We start from the raw sequence: 23504 nt of genomic DNA on the forward strand, positions 1-23504 counted from the left end.
GGTTTCTAAAGGATGGCGTGCAAGGAATGCTTTGGGAAAAGCCGCCAGGGAGATGGCCGTGTTCTTAAAAACTACTTGAGAAAAAGTGACAGGAAGCAGAGGAAATGGGCCTTTAAAACACTTATCTTTGAAGAAAGATGGTGGACAGATATCTTAAGGTGAAAGCCCCTGAGACACTAACTGGGGGTTGGGGTATGGACTGGCCTCCTCTGGGCAGCCTGAGCAGAAGCAGGAGGGCCAAGTGTGGACTATCCAGGCTACATCACATGTACTGGGGTCCACGCTGTGTGCTCCTCACAACACAAACAACATGGTGAGCAGTCTGTGTTCTTTTCTGGTTGGCAGACTGGACCCCCATAAATGTATGCACCCCAATACCCTACCAGGGGTCCTCAAACTTTTTAAAGTGGGGGCCATATCACGGTCCCTCAGAGAGCTGGAGGGATGGACTATATGAACTACTAATTCCTACTGTAACACCTTGGCTGCGCTCACTGCCCAAAAAACCTGGCGGGCCGGATCAGACTCCTCTGCGGGCCGCATGTGGCCCGCGGGCCGTAGTTTGAAGATGCCTGCATGAATATGTTATGTGATGTGGCAAAGGGGACTTTGCAGATGGGAGTAAGGTTACAGACCCCCAAAGAGGGCGAGCATCTGGATTATTCCGGCGGACCCAATTTAACCCCATGCAGCCTTTAAAGGCAAAGAACTTTCTCCAGCTGGAGACAGGGGAGATGAGGCAGGAGGGGAGGTCAGAGTGATCCAAATAGTGAAAATAACCAGCCATTGCTGGCTTTGGGGATGAAGAAGACCAGGAGGGCAGGCAGCTAGAAGCTGAGAATGATCTTTATCCACAAGCCATAAAGAGACAGATCCTGCAACTGCACAAAACTGAACTGTGCCAGCAACTGAATGAGTTCAGTTCCAGCAACGAAATGAGTCTGGAAAGGAATTCTCCCCATGGCCCTTCCCTTCCAACACCTTGGTTTCAGCTGTGGGAGACCCCAAGCAGAGAAGCCAGATAAGCGCTCATCTCCTGGGATTCTGACTTGTAGCACTATGAGATAATAAAGTTGTATTGTTCTACGCAGCAAAGTTTGCAGGTATTTGTTACAACAGCAATAGGAAACGAACACACCTCCTACAATAGTCTTGGTGTGACATTCCCCTTGAGGTCCAGCCAACGTTTGCTAGGCTCCCAGTACCAGGGCTGATGTCCCACGTGCTGCCCCCACCTGCCTGTCTGGTGGTTCTAGGAACAAGGGTCTGTCTCTCTGGGACTTGGAAGACCACTGGCTGTTCTTCTGTAAGCACACTCCTGCCCCTGAACTGCACCACCAAAACATCATTGAGGGCCCCTTCTGCCATGCAAAGAAGAAACACAAAGGACAAAAGCTGCTGGGCTGGAAAGTGTGAGACTCAGTTAGGTCTTTGACTCTGCCATTGTACATCAGTGGGCCCAGGCAAGCCTCTTATTCTCACACAGCCTCAATATCCTCATCTCTAAATGATGATCCTTCAGATGCTCTTGAGTTACATACTGGTTGTGACTTGGACAATAATATCTTGGCTGTATCATTCTAAACAAACTTCAGTTAATAAAGAGCTTTCCTTTTCACAATGCATAATGGACAACCTTTCATCTAGGATGAAAGACCTTGGCATTAGCCAGAAGCAGGTTCATATCCTGGTTATAGAGCTGGCCAGTGGTGAGTGTGCCACGCTGGGCAGGTAACTAAACTTAATTACCGGCTAATGCACCTACTGCATGAGGCAGTGGTGAGGGCAACACAAGATAATGGATATCAGGCGTTTGCATAATGCCTGGGATGTACAAAATGCTCAGTTAAGTGGTCATATTTAGGATGAAGAGCATTCTCAATGGAAATTCTGGAGCTAGGATATTGAGGTCTGTGCCTCCATCTTTCACTTAATACACTTCCCTACACAGGCAATCCTGAAATTCACTTAGGTCAGTGGTTGGCAAACTCATTAGTCAACTGAGCAAAATATCAACAGTACAATGATTGAAATTTCTTTTGAGAGACAAATTTTTTAAACTTAAACTTCTTCTAACGCCACTTCTTCAAAATAGACTCACCTAGGCTATGGTATTTTCTGGAAGAGCCACACTCAAGGAGCCAAAGAGCCGCATGTGGCTCACGAGTCACATTTTGCTCACCACTGACTTAAGGTAAAAATCAAGAACCCAACCAATCAGGAAGCATCCCAATTTGCCTCTTCAATATGGGGCTCAAGGGAAAAGAAAGATGTTGGCTTAATAACTGAGCATTGATGTGATTGGATACATGCCACTTACTAAGCAAAAGCCCTCTTACAGACCACACAGGCAATAAAGAGAAGATGGATCATCTTGGTGGGTATTTCTGGCCTTAACTTGTCAAGTTAATATTTGAACTAGAAGGCAAGAATTTTGATAGAAAGTTGTGGCAAATTCAGAGTTATCCTCAAATGCTGGTTCATGGCAGACCAAGTTCCAGCTACCTGGACACAGGACAAGCACTTGGGCACGGACCTGACCCCTGTCATATTGTACCTCCCAGGGTGAGCCTTGGAAACTGCCTTGGGAAGGTTCTGCTGAAACCTCTTTAAACTGGGTTCCCTCAGCTCTAAAGGGGGGAATATCCTTCTAACCTTAGGAGCGAAGATGATTAACCCTTTGCACTCCGCTGTCCCCTCTCAGGGGACATCGGAATTCTAGCATATCACTCGGATGTCCCCTCTCAGGGGACATTGAAGTTTATTAGTGATTACAGGGAACTGAGTTAACTCAATGCACGTTTCCGCCGTTAGCGTCGAGTAGCTGGTAGCCAATGTCCAGAATGGTTCGGAGTGCAAAGGGTTAAAGAAAAAGCCACATGCAAAGGACTTCACTGTCCCCATGCTAACTTGTCAGGAGGCCTTTATAAATTACCTACTGTGTGCACAGCCCCAACCTGGATGCTGTGGGTTTACCCTGAAGAAGCAGAAGAGGAGGTCCTTTTTCTTGAGCCACTAACCACGCAGGAGGGACTTTGTACTAATGACAACATAATTAGGCTGAATTAAACAAAACAGACTACTTCAGGGACACCTGCTTTCCCTACACCAGAATATTATAATAATAACATCATGTTTCAAACAATTAGATTACATTTTCAAGTTGATATGCCTAGAGGGAACATATGGATCTCTCTCTCTCTCCTTTATCTTTCTTCCTGCCCCCATTCATTCTTTCCTTCCTTCCTTCTTTCTTTCCTTCCTTCCTTCCTTCCTTCCCTCCTTCTTTTCTTCCCTCCTTCTTCCCTCCTTCCCTCCCATCCTCCCTTTTTTCCTTCCTCTCTCCCTCCCTTCCTTCCTCTTATTTTCCTTCCTCCTTTCTCTCTCTCTTTTTTTTTTTTAAATGAAGATTCCACAGCCCTACACTACTGAGGCCTCCCTGGACTGCTACCAGTTAAATACCAGCCAGATTGGATTTCTTTTTCCTCTTCTTAGAGCCAAATCTCCTGTATTTACAGCTTCTCCTTGGATAGAAGTTAGGGAGCTTTGGAAGTTGATATGATTCTTTTTTAGGTCACAAGGCTACTAATTGGGATGCAACCTAAATACCTTATAAGAGAGTCCAAAGGCTTTGGAACATTTACCCACATTAATTTTTTAAAGCGGGGATGGAAATATACAAGCCATCTTGTTGATTTGCCTGCATGCTCATCTGATAAGATTATAACTGTGCTGAATGTCTAATGCAATAGAACCCCGCATTCATTCTGCCCACAGTTGCACAGGACAACCTCAGGCGGGATGTGTGTGGGAGAGTAGAGGGAAAAGGAAGGAGTAGTAATGAGACTTATCTACAAGTCACCCATAAGAGTCAGATGTGTATCTTTGTAATCATATCTTTTACAGACTACATTTGTACTATTTAGTGAAGGGGGGGGAAAAAAAGAAAAAAAAAGACAAAGAAAAAGGTCAAAAGAATGATTAATTCCCTTTCTTTATTGGGTAGGTAACTTATAGTGCCTGTTAAGTCTTCCCAAAGATAAGTCAAAGCAGCATTTAATAGATCAAGTACATGGATGAAAAGAGTATTTACTCCAAAAATATGTGTCTGAACTACATGAGTATACTTTATGAGAGTCAGATGACCTTTTAAAATAAAGATATTTGTGAAAAGGTACTTTATTTCTCTGTCTGCTCAGAAACTTCATAATAATATAATGTTCTCTTACCCTTAAAGGAGATAGGTTTATTGCAGGGATAATTTCATGAAATAATGAGATGAAATATTATTTATATGGATAAACTAAAAGCTAAATTAAATGTCTGCATTTGGGTTGCCATAAGAACTCAAGACCAGAACCACACATTGTTCATGGGCCTTTCAGTTTGCAACCTTTGATCCGGCTGCAAAGAGACAGGCACTGGTCACCATCTAAATCAGCCTGTTCTTGGGTAAGAGGAAGAGTTCAAGTACACACAACATTTTTTGACAAACTGCATTTAGAAATTTACACCAGATACTGCGCTTCACAAATACCACCACAGAGATACCCAAAATGCAATTATATGTGGGAAGCCACAAAATTTGTCCTAAGAGGCCATCCCGAATCACAACATTATACCATCATAGTCAGATGGTCTTTTTTCAAGAATATTCTAGTGCCTTCTCATGCCTATATTTGCCTATGGCTGTGACTTATGCACTTGAAGTAGCACCAGCTTTTCCAGGCCAGAGATTAGTGGCTAGGAAGCTGTTCTTGCAACTCTAGAAATGGAGCTTTACCAAGCTCTTATTCACTCAAACCTCCCCTCTATACACCTGGAGAATATATGATCAGACATATCTTTTCTGCTTCTCTCCTCTCGGCTCCAAATCCATCCCCTCTTTCCCCTTTCCTTGGCCATAAAACTCATCAAGGTAGTGGTGAACTCCCTAATATTTCTAATCCCCCAGAACCTGGCCCATTCTCCACCAGCTGTAACTGGGTTTCCATGACCCTCCACTGGGTGGTCATCAGTCTAAATATGTCATCCTAGATCAGCAACGTCAGCATCACTATAGAGTCTCACCTCAGAAACCCTGGGAATGGGCCCAGCCATCTGAATACAAAAAACAAACGAACCAAAAAAAAACACCACCCTGCAGATAATCCTGACACATGCTAAAATTTGAGAACCACCACTCCACGGAGACCACTAGCATGGCAGTCACCATAATAACCAAAAAAACAATTCTCAGCTCTTATCCTGCATCAGTAGCTGAAGAACAGTTTTTACAGGAACTCATTCCTGGTGCCTTTGGCACTGCCTTCCCTTAGTTCTCCTCTGACGTCTCAAATTGTTCTTTTTCATCTTCTTCCCATTTATTCCTGTCTCCTTCCTGCAGATTTTCCAAGGCATGACCAATACCCCTCTTCTTTTCTTTCTCTACATCCTGCCCTGGGAAATTCCATCCATGCCTTTGACTCCCAAGTAGCTATTTTTGGAATGTTCACAGCAATCAGTTTTCCCATGTGACCCAGGCCCCTCTCGTCTTCCTTGTCACTGTCGGAGCACACAAGGCAACAGATCAGACAAACACTTCCATGACGGCATGCTACTGACCTGCTCATGAACTTGTACCGGCGGGGCAGGTAATAGATTTTTCTCCTGGAAGAACAGCAAAAATGAAGCCAGTCGAGAAGAAAACCCATCGTCAGTTACAGTTTGAACTAGCAAGGAAGGAAAGGAGATTGAAGACAGAAGCCTGTAAGAGGTGAAGAAGAAAAAACTAAAAAGAGATTAACAGTGAGGAATGTAGTGGGAACATAGGGCATACGTTTTTTGAGTCATGAAATCTTAGGGAACATTTTCCATTGATATTTCTTTCTCTCCTCATGACCATGGTTTTTTATGGTTGCCACTGGTCTACCAAACCTGTACAGGGTGGTGATTTGGAGCAACTGGTATTTCCATGAATTCAGCTGCTATCACCTTTGTCTCAGGGATGCAGAGATGGAAAGCCAGCCTGTTGGCAATGTCCATAACTTAATGGGGCACTATTATAGTACTAATATTTACATAGCACTTTGAGTTTACAAAAACCTTCTGTCACTTGATAGAAGTAGGGGTAAAATAAAAACATAGGCATCTTACAACCATTACAGGAAGAATACTAACTAGCCAACATCAATGTCCAGCTGGAAATAGCCACACTAGGACTTACTGCCTAACCCACATGTGTCAAACACAAGGCCCGCGGGCCAAATCCGTCCCGCCAGGTCTTGCAATGTGGCCCGCACCACGCTGTCATCACTGCACTCCGCTGCGTTTCCATCATAATGACAGTTTATGACTGTTCAGTAAACCATTTGGCCTGCGATTTAGGCTGGATTTTAGATTTTGGCCCCTTCTCTGATTGAGTTCGACACCCCTAGCCTAACCAGTGGTCCTGGAAATAGGTGAATTAAAGATGTAAGCTAAGGAATCTGGGAAAATATTTTTCAAAATGGAACTTAATAAGGGCATGTCATACTTCTGTGTTTCTGCACTGTTTACATTTTAAAATGAAAATTCTGGGCATAGTTGGAATGAAGAGCACATGTGTTGGCTACTTTATTAAAATGCAATCTCTTTTTGCTTAAGGTGGCTTCAACCAATGGACTAGTTATGAGCCCGAGGTGATTTATATGTATTCTGAACTGTTACTGAGCTATCTCACTTTTGAAAAATGGAAAGCTTGTATCTCTAAAATCATTTTTTTCATATCTGTGAACACTTAAAAAGCATATCCATGTTGTCAGCAGGCAAACCTACAGAAACAATAAAAAGGTATGTGGTCGCCTGGGTTTTGGGTTGGAGTGGAGGGGAGGGATGACAGGTGGAAGAGCCTAAGTCAGTGAAATTATCATATGAGCTAATCTATTGGTAGATGCAGGATGTATGCATTTGTCAAAACCCACAGAACTGTGCAACAGAAAGAGTAAGCCCTAAATTAATTCTATGGACTTTAGTTAATAATGATGCATTAATACTGGTCCACCAATTATAAGAAATATACCACACTAATGTAAGAAATTAGTAAGGAGACTGAGTGGGGTGAGAAGGGGTGGGCATATGGGAATATTCAGTACTATCTACACAATTTTCTATAACCTAAAAATGCTCTCAAAGAGCGTATTAAGAAACACCATATTCATGGGCACAGAGGTATTTAAGAAGCAGGTTTTAATAGCAATTTCCCACCAGAAATCTATTCCTCAACTTCCTTTAAAACACTGTAGCAATAAAAATTCAAGGAGACTAAACCTGGGATTCAGAATTGCAGTCTGCAGAAAATAATACAGATAAGATTAGTGAGGGCATTTTACATTCAGATAAACTGATGTTTGTACATTTTGTTGAAATGATATGGCAGGATAGTTTCTCTTTTGGAAAAGCATATACATCCTTAGGCTAGAGTTGTTAGTACAAAATGTCACACAAGATGACAGCAAAAACTCTAAACCCCTCAAGTGAAGTTATGCTCAGGTAAAACCGCATAAATATGAATGCAGCCGATTAGTGTTCACACATGAACAGTATTTTCTCCTAAAATTGTTGTCCTAGAGGAATTCCTACATTTAAAAAGAAAATTATTATTCATTATTTATGTTTTGCATTTTATTGCTTGGATCATGTTCTCTTACTGTTATAACAGAAACATATTAATGGGCCAGCCTGGTTGGCAATGGGGGTTGTATAGGAGGCAGATCAATGATTCTCTCATCATTGAAGTTTCTATTCTCTCTCCCTCTTCCTTCCTCTCTGAAATAAATATATATATAAGAATAAAGAGCAATGCTAATATTGGTACAATATTTATGAACTGACTTTTTAAAATAGAGCACATTTTCATGACATTTCTTGAATTTGTTTCTACAGAACTCATTTCATGTTTTTCTGGAAGGGACTCATCAATAAGGACCATGAAGATCACCTGGTGCTTTGGATGCCTGAATTTTGCTCAGCAAAGCAGCAGTACAAAGGGCTTCTGAAAATGGCACTATGGAAATAAAAATGCCCCTTGAAGTATCTAACTGCTAAGGAATGAATCAGCCATGAATAAAACCCACTGCACTTCCTAAACATTTGAGGGCTTTTCTTCTCTTGCAGCATTCCAGCCTGCACATCAGCTTTACTTGTTCCAAGAGAGGAGTACACTAGATTTATAGTGAAGCAGCAGAGAGAGTGTGGAAAATACATTGACACCTACCTGAAAGGCATTCTTACATTCATTTGTTCTGCGTATCTTCCAAGCACTTCCCACGGGGCATGCAACTTCACAAAGATAATGTCACTATTTATTAGAGAGGACTGGAACAGAAAAAAAGAAGCTCAATTGAAAAGATTACCCAAGTCTCCAGTGGTTTAAATCTTTAAAAAAGAAAAAAAAAGAAAAAGAACATGGGCTGGGCTGGATGGCATGGCTTGGTGGTTAAACATTGACCTATGAACCAGGAGGTCATGGTTGGTTCCTGATCAGGGCACATGCCCTGGTTATGGACTTGATCCCTAGTATGGGGCATGTGGCAGGCAGCCAATCAATTATTCTCTCTCATCACTGATATTTCTCTCTTTCTATGTCTCTATCCCTTACTCTGAAATTAATTTAAAATGTTTTTTAAAGAAGAGTATGAGATGAGTGAGTGTTCCAGGTGCAAAGGCCCTCATCTAGGAAATGGCTTGGTATGGCCCATGGTTGAGGCACAAAAGGAGGATAGAGAGGCTGGAGTGTGTGAAACTGGCATAAGAAGAGGTTGAAAAGTGAGCAGGGGCCAGAGCATGCGGTGAAATAGAATCTAGGAACACCAGGAAGTCATTTGGATTTAGGTTTTCAAAGATCACTCTGGCTGCTTCATGGAGAATTGATTCAAAGGGAAAGTTCCAGGGAAGCAGAGAGAGGAAGAGAGATGCTCTTGATGGGCCAGGCCAAAGAAAGATGGTGGAGGTGGAGGGACCTAAAAGATGTGAGACTTACATGTGGGTCAGGGTCAAGCAAAGAATTTTTGAAGGATCCCAAATTTAGACAGGGAAATATATTAGGACATCCCACTCTGATTACCACCGGACATGCATGTGTGTCTGTGTGTGTATATGGGACTTCTTATTTGTACTCAGCTTTTCAAGGAGTAACTGAACTTCAGCCCAGAAAAAATAAATGTGACACAGATAATTGCCAATTAGTATTTGGCTTATATATCATTCTTTTCTCTACTGCTGAATAATTATGCTACTGTCTCATTAGTAAGGATTCCTTTCCACATAAATCCAAGTATGAAAGTGCCAAAGTGAAGAGAAGTGAGAATGACTTTCTGAAACCTCGAGTCATTTCATTAACATACTGTAATAATAAAACCCTCAGGTTAGAACCCCAGGGAGAAGAAAAATGAACACTGAGAGAAGTTTGGAAAATATCCTTAGATGAATAACTAGAGAAATTCAGTATCATGGAAACTACCTGGAGTAGAAATAAATACGATCCACAGAAAGGATCCCTTCTCCCTCCCCTTCATGCAGCAAGAACACATTGAATACCTTCCATGTATTAGATATTAGGAATGCAAAGGAAATAAATCATGGTACTTGCCTTGGTTTGTGAAAGGGAAGGTTAAATAAAGCAATTGTTAGAAAAAAATAGCATGCTACTATCTAATCCAAGCAATCCACCCCCCATCTCTACACCCCAGAACCCTGCTGAGAAAGGGACACTGAGGAAAAAAACAATTTGGGCGTGAAGTCTCAGAGGTAGATCATAAATTCAGTGTTGGAAGTGTTAATTCAAGACACCCATGAGAAGATGTCTTGTGGATAGTTAGATAAATCAGTCTGGAGCTCAGGAGTGCAGGCTGGGCCAGAGATACAAAGTACCGTATTTTTCGGACCATAAGACGCACTTTTTTCCCCCCAGAAGTGGGGGGGAAAAGTCCCTGCGTCTTATGGTCCAAATATAGCCTACACATATACTTTAAAAAAAAAGGATGTCCTAATATATTTCCCTGTCTAAATTTTTTACTTGCCCGGCTCTGTGTGTTCTCTGTGTGCTTGCCCGGCTCTAAAATGGTTCTAAATGCTGCTGTTTACTTTACAGGGTTGATTACATGTGTTTATGACTGTGATGTTGGGTTTTAATGCACATAAAATATTTTAGGACACTATTTGTTTCAGAATCTTTTTTTCTTCATTTCTCTTCTCTAAAAACTGGTGCGTCTTATGGTCCGGAGTGTCTTATGGTCCGAAAAATACGGTAAGTGTGGTCAGGATATAGACAACACTAAAGTCCACAGGATTGAAGGAGGTCCCTGGGAGAGAGTGTAGGGCCAGAACCACATAGGGAGCTGAATCACAAAGGTTAGTTGGAAATGCAGATTATGAGGATGGGTTGCACATATTCATATTCTATTCATATTCTTTCCTTCCTCTTACCGGCTCTGTGACTTGGATAAGCTATTGAACCTCTCTATGCCTCAGTTTGTTCAACTGTAAAATGGGAAATGATAGTAATATCTATTTACTGAATTGTATTCAAAGACACAATGCAGGTAAAATGCACACAGTACATCTAAAGACATGTTAGTTATTATTTCCAAGAAGGGCCACACCATATTGGTGGTGGTGGAAAGAACACAGCACTTATCCAAGTTACAACCTGGGAAGGCAACACATTAGGAACCAATATCTGGGAAGGATTTTCCAGTCTTTGACTACAAGGCTAAATCAAAAGAAAAGCTGAGAGCCAACTCCCCAAATCCTGCCCCTTGTCCCTCCACAGCACCCGGCATCCACTGCAGGTTCCTCTAAAGATATTCATTTACTCGTCAACATTCAACAGACTCCATTCTGAACCTCAATCAACACAACTCTCTGTGCTTAGAAGGAGAATAAAGAAGGGCAACAAAATAGAAAGTAACGGTGAGAAGGAGATGCTATTTTAGATAGAGTAGTGTGGACAGGCCTTTTGATCAGGCAACATTTGAGCTGAAACCTGAAAACAGTGCAAAGGCTGCTCCATTGTCTGAAAAGAGGGCATACCAGGCCAGGAGAGTCAAAGGCACCGCGCTGGAGGCCTCTATGTGCTTGCCTTGCTGGTTCCACTTAACAGCTCCAAGGGTCAAATCAGGTTGGCCACTTGCAATTGTTCTGCATCCCTTTAGGCAGCTACCTGGGTAGCATGTTCCCCTACCCATGCTGTTTGTAAAACACAGCAAACCCCTAAAATGCTGGGGCAAAAATGAGATATCAATTTCTCCTTTTTGCCCCAAAATAACTCAGGTAAGCCTCTTAGAGAAAAAAATAATAGAGGTGGACACTTACTACATGCTGGTAGTGTTGGGCTTTTGTACACATTATATACGCTAATCTTCAGGCCAGCCTATGAGGCATCATTATTGCTCTGATGTATTGCAGAAGAGAAACTGAAGCACAGAGGTCGGGGACTGTGGCTAAGGTCACACCATGAGTAAGGAGGGAGCCGGATTCTCACCAAGGCAGGTGGGCTTGAGAACGGCTGCTCCACAACAGGGAAGCTGAGGCAAATGTGAACTCAATTCCACTGTCATTTTGTGTCGTTGTTGTTTTTTAATGCTTAGTTACACTTTGAGTCCCAGGTACACACAGTGCATGCAGTGCCCTCTGCATCCTAATATGAAGGCATGTCCAATGATAAACATCAACTTGAAGCCTGGCTCTGTCACTCACTATGAAATATAGTGGCAACCATACTTTGGTAAAAACTGCTGTTTGAATTTTAACCCTTCTAGTTTGGCTCTTGCACCTGATTAAACACGGGGGGGAGGGGGGGGCAGGATCAAAACTATTTACCTTAGCTTTCAGGTGGAGACTTGGAGGTTAAGGCAATTTTCCCTTGCCTGGGACCAGGAGCACAGGAGAGTAATTCCCACTAACTCAGTAACCTTCAGAGATAGAAACTGTAGATAACCTCTGAGCTCTGCTTCTATGTTATAGGCTATTGCAAGATAGGGCCACATTCCAATGTCCAGCAGGATGTGACTAGCAACAACCCTGTGGGCTGACCCCAGTCTTTAGAATGTAGTCTTTAGAATTTAGAATTTAGAACAAAGAAAAATTCCTGTGGTTTGAATCTTTAAAAGGGACTTCCTACCCCTGAAACGGTGCATTCGTGTGGAGACCACCTGCGTGTGGGGCTCTCGCGTCTGTCCTGGCCAGTTATTTCAATGCATCTTTGCCTGCTTATTAATTAATCATCAGCCTCCAATGGTCTTATTTTGAAGCCAGGGTTCGACCCCACAACAACTACCTGTGTGTCTCTGGGCATAGTTCCTCCATCTATAAAGTGAAGATAACAATGCCTACCTTGCAGGGTTGTTCTAAAGCTGACATAGCCGTACAGTAGGTAGTTCAACAAGAACTTCCTTCTTTCTCCCATAGTTACTGAACACTCACTGGATATTCTGCTAACCCACAGATGATGCTAGAATTTCCTGATGGATCTGGAACCAAGCCTCTGAAACTGATGGAGAAATGTACACTTCTGGAGGGTGATAGGACCTGCTGTAATCGCTAAGAATTTCAACTCCTCTCCGAAGGGCTGCCACCTAACCAGCTGGGTGTCCCTGGGTAAATGACTTGTACTTTTTGGCACTTCAGTTTTCTCTGAAAAAATGAGGGCATATGTCTCTAAAATAACTTCTGCATTTTTAAATTCTTGATTTCCTTAGGGACTCACCAGAATTGGTGAATATAGTTCAAAAACAATTCTTCAGCTGATTTTGATGCAATTCTCTCTCCACAAAACACACACACGCGGTCCTATATACTGATTGTGCCCCTGTGGAGAGAAGCCTGGGGGGTACTATGTATTCCTAAATGGCCACAATGTTCATTCTGTAAAGGTGACATTAGTATTAGCAACAGGAAATAGGTGTGTGAAATAGCCACTTACTACTCAACTACCGTGTAGCAGATCTTTAAATGGGGATTACTCGAGGACTGTACACAGCTCTCCCTTGGTGATCTCATCCCTTCCCAATGACTTCAGACATCAGCTATTATTTGATGTCTCCCAGATTCACTTCTCTGGCCCAGACCTTTCTTCCAAGTTCCGGATGGGCACAGCCAATGGCCAATATGATATCTTGCTGCAGCTGTCTCACTGGCATGTCAGACTCAGTGTGTCTAAAAGGAATCTACTTTTCTCGTAAAACTGCTCCCCAGTGACCCAGGTTTGGGAAATGGCACAACTATCCATCCAGTAGCTCAAGTCCAGGAGTCTCCTTTCTTCCTTACCCCACATTCAATTAATCACCATGTCTTCTTGATTCTACCGCTCATGTTGATCTCAAATCCATCCACTTCTCTTCACCTCCACTGACACCATCCTCCTTTAAGCCATGCTCCTCTATCTCCATGACTGCAACAGCCCTGTATCTGGGTCCCTCTGATTCTATTCTTTCCTTGAACATTCTCATTGACATTGGAGGCATCTTGAAAAATGCATGTGATCTAATGGCTTCCCATGGCCTCTATTGAAAAACCACTAAAGTGGCCAATGCACAATGTGGCCACTCGCTTATCTTACACCACTTTCCTTCTGCCACGTTCCAATGACAAGGGCCTTCTTTTTTCTTTCCAAATTGTCAGATTCCTCACAGTTTCAGAGGCTGTATTCTCTCTCCCACAGGTCTCAAGTTATATGGCAGCAGAATTCTAAGATGACCCCCAGGACTCCCCCTGCTCAGTGTGCACATCCTGAATAACCACCTCTTCTTGAGTGTGGACAGCACCTGTGAACATGAGGGGAGATCACTCCTGTGACTGGGATGCTAGTCCACTGACTTTGAGCTCATCAAAGGGAGATTAACCTGAATTGGCCTGAAATAATCAGTTGAGTTCTTAAAATAGAGTCTTGAGGTCAGAGTGACTCTCCTATTGGCTTTGAAGAAGTGAGCTAATGTGTTGGGAGAAGGACTAAGAAAGCAAGGACTCATGAGTGACCTCAGGGAACTGAGGGAAGTCCCTGGTTGGCAGCCAGCAAGAAAACAGGGACCTTAGTTCAACATCCACAAGGAACTAAAATTTGTCAATAACCACGAAAAGACCTTGAACTCCAGAAAGGAATGCAGCCTTTCTGATGGCACCTGATGGCAGTCTTCAGGGGTCCTGAGTGGAAGACTAGTTGAGTTGAACCCAGACTCTTGACCAACGGAAACTATGAGGTCATAGACATGATCTGTTAAATCTCTTAAGTTCGAAGTAATTTATTATGCAGCAAAAATAAAACTAATTTAGGATATATTTAAATTAATTCTGTTATAATACAATAATTAATAAATAATAATACAGGCATAAACTGTTCAGTTTACTCACAACTGTAACCTACTTTGCCTACCCTGTATTTCATTAATGTCTCTAGGAGCTTCTCCACAGCTGTATTCCCAGCACCCAGGATGTTACTAAGCACTTAGTCATTGAGAATGAATGTTTCCTAGATTAATTTATGAACATTTTGAGATCTAAACTATGAATAGCTTTCTCACAATAATTAGCTTGTTAAAACACTATCAGGCAGAAAAATTCCATCTTCTTGCCACTACAAAGATTCCAAAATAGTTTAAATTTATGAGACGCTCAAGTAAACAATCCTCTAGGCCACAATTAGGAGAGGACTGGTGCTGAGTTGCTAAGCACAAAGTTTCAAACATTTTGTTGAGTGGACAATGATGTGCCATGCTCTTGGTTACTCTACATCAACCTTGGTAATCCCTACATCAAGCCTAGGAAAATTACTGCAACAGGATAGTTGAAGAAAATCAGTGCTTGTTGGATCAGTCAGGATGGACTAAGTTATTGTCCTGACTGATAACTCCAAATATCAGTGATTTAACTAGAGTTGTACTGTCAATAGGGTGACTAATAACCACATATGGCTATAAAGTGATTGAAATATAGTGAGTCCAAATTAAAATGTACTGTCTGTGGAAAATATACACTAGATTTTGAAAACTTAAAATGTCTGAAAAAATGTAAAATACCTCCTTAATTTCTATATTGATTACATATTTAACAGATAATAATTAAATATTGAATTAAATAAAATGAAGTGCATGTTTGTTTTACTTTTTATAGGGAATCACCAGAAAAATACAAAATTACATATTTCTATTGGATGGTGGCAGGATAAAGGTTATTTCTCATTTTGCTACATGTCCACTGCAGGTCAGCTCACTGCAGTGCCTCAGTGATTCACACTGGTAGGTCACTGTGCCAGAGGGAAGGCAGTGCTTAGAGGGTCTCAGCAGGACACATGCCACTTCTGCACCTAGCCCACAGGACAGAATAGTCATATGGACCCATATCTACAAGGACAGCGGGAAGAGAAATTGTATCTGATAAGTAGTGCTAACTAATGCACACTGGAGTACCCTTCCTCCATCACCTACTCAGGATCACAGATTTTTTTTGTGTGTAAAGCAAATATCTTATCTTCTCACAACAGAAGTACTCACAAAGTCATTAACAAATACCTAAAGAAAATCTCATTTCAACATAACCTCTCAAAAAGTCATTCAACAAGTACCTAAAGAATATTTCAACGACATCCTAGGCACAGTGTTGACTCCTGGAAATATAGAGAAGGCTAAGAACATGGTCCTCAATCTCAGGGAGCTTACATTTCAACAGAGCAACTGTTATACTAACTACAGATAACATGATGAATATGAACCGAAGTTGGTCAAATTTCCTTTGGGAGCATAAGAGAGAAAAAGCTCCATTTCTGGATGCCCCCTCCATAGAATGACAAGTCTCTCCTTAGAATTAGGTGACAATTTGCCCTGTTAACAATTTGTCCTGTTGATCGGGACTTTTTAAAAATGCCGGGGGACGCGGGACAAATTGTTAAAAATCAGGACTGTCCCGCCAAAAGCAGGACCTCTGGTCACCTTAGCTTAGAAGTAAGTAATGTCACTTCTGACCCACTTAAATCCAAAGTTCTCTCACTGTTACAGATCATATTAACATGTCCTTATTCCTTCAAGGTGGCATATTAGACAGGTTGAACTTAGGGACAAGTATATCATCACAGGTGTGCTTTATATTATCATCACAAATATGCTTTCTATTATCCTCCCTCTCATAACTACACACAGTTATGACCTAATAAATAACCCACAGAGCCTTATGCCCTTCGTGAGCTGCCGGGATTAATAGCCATGAAATAAGCATGACTGGGGAAGGACAGATGAGCAGGCTGTCTCCTGCCAGTGGAGGAGTAATTGAATTTGGGGAATACTTTCTAATGCTCTTGAATGATATGAAGGTTATGACATCCCTCCCAAGCCTATTCTGTTCATCTCTTGGTGGAATGCTGATCAAAATTAGAGAATGCAGGATGGTGCATGTAGCAATGTAGCTTATAAAGTTCTCTTTGCCAAGTCTTTAGATGCCCTCACATTCAGAAATCAAGTAGAAGAGGAGAGCAAGCAAAGGAGATTGAGAAAAGTGAAGAAGGGGGAAATCCAGAAGGGCAGCCCTGCCTTCTGAACCAAGAACAGAATGTTTTTCAAGGAAGGAACAAGCCACTCCATGGATGAATGCTGCTGACAAGGCCAATAAGATAATGGGGATGGCATGACCGCTGGATTTGTTCACAGCTGACCTTTGTAAAAGCAGTTTCTATGGATGGGTGAGGGAACAAGCCTGGACTGAATCATTTGAAAAGTATGTGGCAGGCAAGGAAGTGAAGACAGTAATGCTAGACAAATCTTTCAAGGTGTTTCTATGTAGTGGAGAAAAGACATGAGGCAGTGGTTGGAGGAGAATATGGGGGTCAAGGGATCTTTCTTTTTAAGATATGAGTTACAGAAGCATGTTTGCCATGGCTGACTAGAGAGGAAAATTTGATGATGCAGAAGAGAGGGGAACAACGTCCTTGAGAAGGTGAAATGGGATGGGATTCAGCATATAATAGAATTGTTCCTGCGATGGCAGCAGACACTGCACTCATAGTCTCAGAGGGAAGGCAGAGAGTATGGGGACCATCACAGAAGATCCTGTCTGATTGTTTCCATTTTTAACCAGAGTATAAACAAGTTTATCAGTAAAGCTTGTGCGTGCATGGAGACATGGTGGTGCAGATGGAGGGGAGAGAGTTGAGGGGTGCGAAGAAAGTATGACATAACAGTTGGCCAACTCTATGGCCTATTCACTTTTTGGTCAGATGTCACCTTCACTGAACTCCTTACCCAACACCCTATTTAAAACTACTACCACTTTACCCCTAGTGCTCTTATACACTGTTATGCTTTCTCCTTTGTCATATTACTTATCGGCTTCTTACATATTATGCTATTTACTTATTTATTATGTTTATTGTTCATTGCTCCACCCCATTAGAATGTGAGTACCACCAGATAAGGGCTTTTTAAATGATTCAGTCCAGGCTTGTTCCCTCATCCATCCATAGAAACTGCTTTTACAAAGGTCAGCTGTATTTGGTTCACCAATATATTCCAATTATCTATAATTATGCCAGGCACTATATAGTCATCAAATTACTGAAATTTTTTAAACAAATGAATGAATTAAAGAGGGAGGCAAAGAAAGGAAAGGAGGGAAGGTGGGAGGAAGGAAAGAAAGCAGTTCACTGATATGGTGAGAGTGGACAATGAACCTAGTAGGCTTGCTGGGCATTCTTTGGTACTCATCTGAGACAGTGGTCTTGATTTAAAGGGAATCACACTGCATGCTTTTCTAGCCACCTTCAGCCATTCAGGTGCAGGCAAATAGAAGGTGGGGTTTAATCAAGGTCAAGGCTTTGCCACACAAAAACCCAAAGAAATAAAGGAATGATAGAATTCAGGTGTGTGCAAATGAACGGTCATAAGTATGGACTATGAAATTGAAGCCAAGTACTGAGAGAAAGAAAATGATGGCTAAAAAGTGGCCAGGATAATTAAATTAGCAGGCTCATTATCATATTCAATATCCTTTCCTGTGACATTTTGGAATATGTACGCTGATTCAAAGCAAGCTTTATTCCAACTATTAGCTCCAAGAGTTTAAGGGTTTATTTAGAATCACTTGCAAGTGATTTCATTTTAAAGGAAGATTAAGGTATAGCTTTGCTAAGTATACACAGAATAAGAAAAATAAAAAAGGAAAACCTCAACTACAATGAAGTACTTACTTGCTGATTGCTTATCTTCGTTTTGCCAACCAAATCAAACACCGTGTGACAAAGACTGTCAAGACTAGTAGTTTTCCATCCACTGGAGTTTGTGTAAAGAAGAGCTGGGTGGGTGATCCCTTCCAGCAATCAGAAGCAACATTGGACTTCTCTAGCATCATCTATCCATGAGTCACCAAATGAAGGACTAGATTTCAAGAGACCCATGGGGACTTATTAGAGTAAAAAACTAAATGAAGGCAGCCTCAAATAAATGCCAAAGTGATTTACTGCTGTGCAATCCAAAATAATGCCCTGACTGAACCAAAGAACCTACAGTCTGAGGTGGAGGAGGAGAGGCCCCAAGAGGAGACCTAATGCATTTCTGAAACACTAATGGACATATGGTCCCACCACATGCCATTTTCCCATCCACTGGACAGCTAAAGTAAAGGAAATTGTGTGCAGTACAGTTTCATTCTTCCACCAGCTTTCCTCCCAGCCTTCTATAAAGCTCTTTTTTATATCATCATACATAGAAAAAGTCATAATGGAGAATGGAGGTGAAAAACAAAAACTCTAGTGAGCAATAACCACCACCTTCTTGGGAGACCATCATGATCTTGGTTAGATTTGCAGGTAATAGCTAGTATAGCTGGTTTAGGAAAACCCTTGGCATGAAAAAAAATTCAGCCATGTGATGACTTTATTTAAACAGATGTACTATGGGATAGGTTTGGTTGCAAAGAAGTGAAAAGACATTAGGTTAGACCACACTGACAAAAATGACTGAAAGATGAATATCTGACTAGCATCAGTACAATCATTAAGGCCTGGAACAATCATATATGATGTAAATTATATTCATGGGAATTGCTGAATGAGCATCAGCACCGTGAAAGTCAAGATGAAATGACAAGCCAGGCACTACGCTAGCCTCTGTAGGGAAACCTGTGTGGTCCTCATGGGATTCCCACTCCAAATGGAGAAGCAGAGAGGCACGGAGGAGCCACGATACCTCCATCAGAAGTTACTGCACCTTTGCTCATCATTTTCCTCCTGGAAGCCAGGCCTTTCTACGTTCCTGGTTGGTAAACACTTATTCATCTTTCAAGACTCAGACCACTCCCTTTAACCTTCCAGAATCTGAAATTGACCTAGTGCTTTTACAAAAACTCTTCAGGATGTATTCCAATCACCAGTCTCAGTCTGTCTTCACTGCTAATCAACAAGCTCTTCAAAGACACAGTTGTATTGTTGCACTGTTCAAAAATGGCCCTGCCTAGAGCTTTCATCCCATGTCTTCTGGAACCTTGCCACTCTCCAGCCAGAGGTTACTTCCATGTCCGTTCCTTTTGATCCTGCCTCTGCCAATGGGGTACAGCGCGAGAAACGCTTCTGAGTCTTGGGTCATAAAAATGAAGGACTGTCTTGTTCTGTTGGAACCCAGCCGCCGTGTCATGTGGAAGGAAGCCTGAGGTCTTGGAGAAGCCCCTGGAGAAGTCCACGTGGAGAGAAAACCAGGGCCCATGCCGACAGCCAGCACCAACTTCCCAGCTATATGAAGCAGCCTTCTCAAAAGGGGGTCCGCCAGGCCCCTAGAAATGCTGCTCTAGCTGATCCCTCATGGAATACAGCCCAGCTGTTACTGCCAATCCTGCCCAATTGCAGATCTGAGAGTAAAATAAATGATAGCTGTTTAAAGTCTCACGTTTTGGAGTTGTCATGCAGCAATAGATAACGGAAATGCTCTTTTCTTTTTGATGCCTGGAATATGATAAACACTCTATACACTGATGCTTTAACTTCAGAGGAGCCTGAAGTGAGGGAAGGAGCCTTCCTCTTTCATTTTCCTCGTAGGGAAAGAGTTTTCAGCTTGTCTTCCCTTTATTCTATCCTTTTTCTCCTCATCACAAACACATGGATGTCTCATTATGTGAACTTGTGACTGCTACTGTCTGATACTCAAATGCAAGATTTGGTCTCAATGAATTCAGGTCTTCCTTGAACAGAAAGAATTGTCTAGTATTATCATCAGAACAAAGCTGTGGGTGTGGGGGAGCTACTGTGACTGTGGCTAATTTGCCCAGCCATGCCCATGTGAAACGCCAGAAAAAGATACTCTACCCTTACCTTGAGGTGCCATGTAAGATTCATGACTGAACCTGTAAAACCATTTGGGTAGGATGGAGAGCTGGCATCGCTTAAGTGAAGAGAAGGTGGCCAGACAAATCAGTTAGGAGGAGTGCTGGTGATTGTCCTGTACTGTTTGGTGTCAGCTTGTCATCTCTGCTCTCTCCTTCTAAAATTTCCACTCTTTTTGCCAAAAAGAGGTGGGACTCCATTTCCCAGAATCCCCTTTCCTCTAGGAAGATAAGGGGTACTCAAGTGAAATTTGGAAGGTGGAAAAGAAGAGGCTATTCTCCCCCAAAGCAGGCTTGTAGAGATAGTTATTTGTGTAAGCTGCAGATAGCTTCAGGTCAGTTTTTGGAGAATCATGTGTCTATGCCACTCTCAGATATTCTTGAGGTCCCTAGTGGCTTCCAGGCCAACTTCTGGGACCCATCACTCCCAGTCTTGTCAGCGGTGGTGCAAACCTCTATATTAAACACTATTTTTGGAAAACACAGAGTAGCTTGCTTTCCTGCAGAACCCTAAATGACATAGACCTGGGGAAGGCTTTTAGAAGAAACTTTGGTCTAGGAGTAGACAAAAGTGGGAAGACCTAGAGAGGCAGCCCTCCCAAACAGTAGAAACTAAACTGGTAAAAAGCAAGGGACAAGTCAGGGAAGGGAGTTACAACCAGATTAGGTTTCCCAAAAGGTCCCAACACTGTTCACGCACTTGATTTGTCCCTGCTCTGTGCACTGGAAGAGGTTGTTTAGATGTAAACACCACAGTTTTCCCCATCTTCTCCCCTACCCAAACCTAGCCACTTTCCCTCCTTCTACAGTGCACCCCCCTCCATTTTAGTGACTGTTCCATTTATTCTTCCCACCCTGTCCCAGTCCCAGTCCCAGCCCACCCAGGATTGTGAAAACAAATATAATTAGGAATGTAAATTCCAAAGTCTCTCTATACTCACTCAGTTCACTCCTTATTTTAGGGCAGGGGTGGGGAAGCAACATCATGTGAGCACCATACCGAATTATTAGCTACAAAATTAGCCTGCTATATTCGGTCAAACATTTAATTAACTCACCCGATGCCTTGGCAGGGCGAGACCAAATGATTTCATGGATCTTATATGGATTGTGGGCTGGATATTCCCCATTCCTGTTTTAGGGACTTTCCTGAACTTCTATAATAAAATAGTGGCTCCCTCCCAATATCCCAGCATCTTTTCTCCACAGCACTCAACACACCTGGCATATTTACTTATTTAATACCCGGCGTATCACACCTGACATATTTATTTGCTTATTTAATGCCTCTCTTCCTTCAATAACAGTAGACACTCAGATATTTGACAAATAGATGAAAAATGACACCATGGAGAAATGGAATCATCAGGTACCATTGACTGCTCTTAAAATATGCCTAAAGCACAATCAGAACTGAGTTAAGCCTTGGTCTCTGCCTCGGAAGACAGTGCTGCATCATCACTTTTGTAGCTGAAGTATACCAGGCTTGGTTAATGAAATTCAGCTTACCTCTTTCATCTTTTGTCAAATTTTCCATGTGTAGGGATCACTAGCAAGAGACCATGGGCTTACACATGTCGGAACTTCTTCAAAGCTTTGAAATCTCTCCATCTTATTAATACACTAGAGGCTTAGTGCATGAAATTCGTGTATGGGTAGGGTCCCTGGTGCCTGTTGGCTCCCTTCCCCTGGCTGCCTGCTGCCTCTCCTGCAAGGGGGAGGTCGGATGAGGGGAGGAGCTGCTGACAGCTGGCTGGCTGGCCCTGCTCCCTAGTCAAACTCTCGATCAAGGGGACAATTTACATATTAGGCTTTTATTACATAGGAGGATAATTAGTGTCATACTCACCAGACCATTTCAACTTTCTCTAGACACAAGTCAGGGACCCTTAGTCTAAGAGGTGATGAGGTTGAATGCCTAAGATCAGGAAAGAGGATGTTGAAATTGCTCTCTTTTTTATTAATTCCCTCTTGCCCCGAGTATGTACTTTGAGCAACTTTTAACAATTTAGCATAACATGTAGTAAAAAACAACAGGAACAAAACACCATAAAAAAAGAACTTCAGTTCCTTGAACAGCTGCAACAATGCAATGCCAGCACTTGGAAATAATACATGATGACAGTGCAGAATGTGTTTTATATCAGACAAGTTCACTCTAGATCACCAGGAAGACCTTTACGATGAATTATGTTTCAGCTTGTGAGATGGCAACAATACTTCACAAATTCACTCAGTTCTTCTGAGCCTTGTCTAATGGTTATATTCTCCCTTTAATATTGTGCTGTCTTGAGTCACATGAAATATGAATTTGTTTAGAACAATCCTTTGAGTAAATCAGATCAAGGTAGCTTGGTATGGGTCATCTTGACCTAGCAACAGAAATGTTTTGATTAGACTTTGTCTTCCTAAATAAGAAAAAGCAGTTGAGGCAGCCACAATAAGGCTCTCAGATCTTTAAATGGTCTCAAAAATTAAAGCGAAAGTAAGAGGGCTGCAAGAGGAAGACAGAAAGACAGAAAAGAGATGGAGGCCCTGGCTGGGTAGCTCAGTTGGTTAGAGTGTCAGCGTGATACACAAAGGTTTCGGGTTCCCTGGTCAGTACACATATAAGAATCAACCAATGAATGCATAAATAAGTGGAACAAGAAATTGATGTTTCACTCTCTCAAATCAAGCAATAAATTTTTTAATGATGAGAGACAGAAAGAATAAGACAGAGAGAAGAAGAAAGTGCCACTGTCTTTCCCCAATTATTGTAGATGAAGCTGCCTTAAGACGATGGGCCAATGCAAATAAAGCTGTGATTCTGATGGACAGATTTAGGGCAGTGGTAGGTGAGACCAAAAAAGACTCAGTCCTAGCCACCAGACCACTTCAACTTTCTCTAGACATAGGTCAGGGACCCTGAGTCCAAGAGGCGATGAGGCTGAATACCTGAAATCGGGAAAGAGGATGACCAGTGGTTGAAACCACTCCCTTCTTTATCAATACCATCAATAAGCATTTATTGAGCACTTATTATGTATCAGATTCTCATGGTAATGTATTAAGTCATTATATCCTCATAACAGCCCCCCATTAGTTAGGATTATCTGCTATTTACTAAATGAAGAAACTGAGGTACAGAGAAGTTGAAGCCTTACCTAGTTATTTACTTAGAAAGTGATGAGATAGTAAGTGGATCTGAATCCCAG

The 23504-nt window shown here is 42.0% G+C and overlaps 1 protein-coding gene across 2 annotated transcripts in view; it reads right to left on the reverse strand.

Moving 5' to 3' along the window:
* The window catches only part of ANO4 (anoctamin 4), a 292620-nt gene that overhangs the window by 91142 nt on the left and 177974 nt on the right, over positions 1–23504 (reverse strand). For both annotated transcript variants that reach the window (XM_036456048.2, XM_036456051.2), the window contains 2 exons: positions 8234–8334; positions 5605–5649 (listed from right to left, as the gene is read on the reverse strand). In XM_036456048.2, coding sequence (XP_036311941.2) covers positions 5605–5649; positions 8234–8334 — 146 coding nt within the window. The remainder of the gene's footprint in view (positions 1–5604; positions 5650–8233; positions 8335–23504) is intronic.

This window comes from Pipistrellus kuhlii, unplaced genomic scaffold (assembly GCF_014108245.1).
Source record: "Pipistrellus kuhlii isolate mPipKuh1 unplaced genomic scaffold, mPipKuh1.p scaffold_m20_p_3, whole genome shotgun sequence".
Classification (NCBI taxonomy): Eukaryota; Metazoa; Chordata; class Mammalia; order Chiroptera; family Vespertilionidae; genus Pipistrellus; species Pipistrellus kuhlii.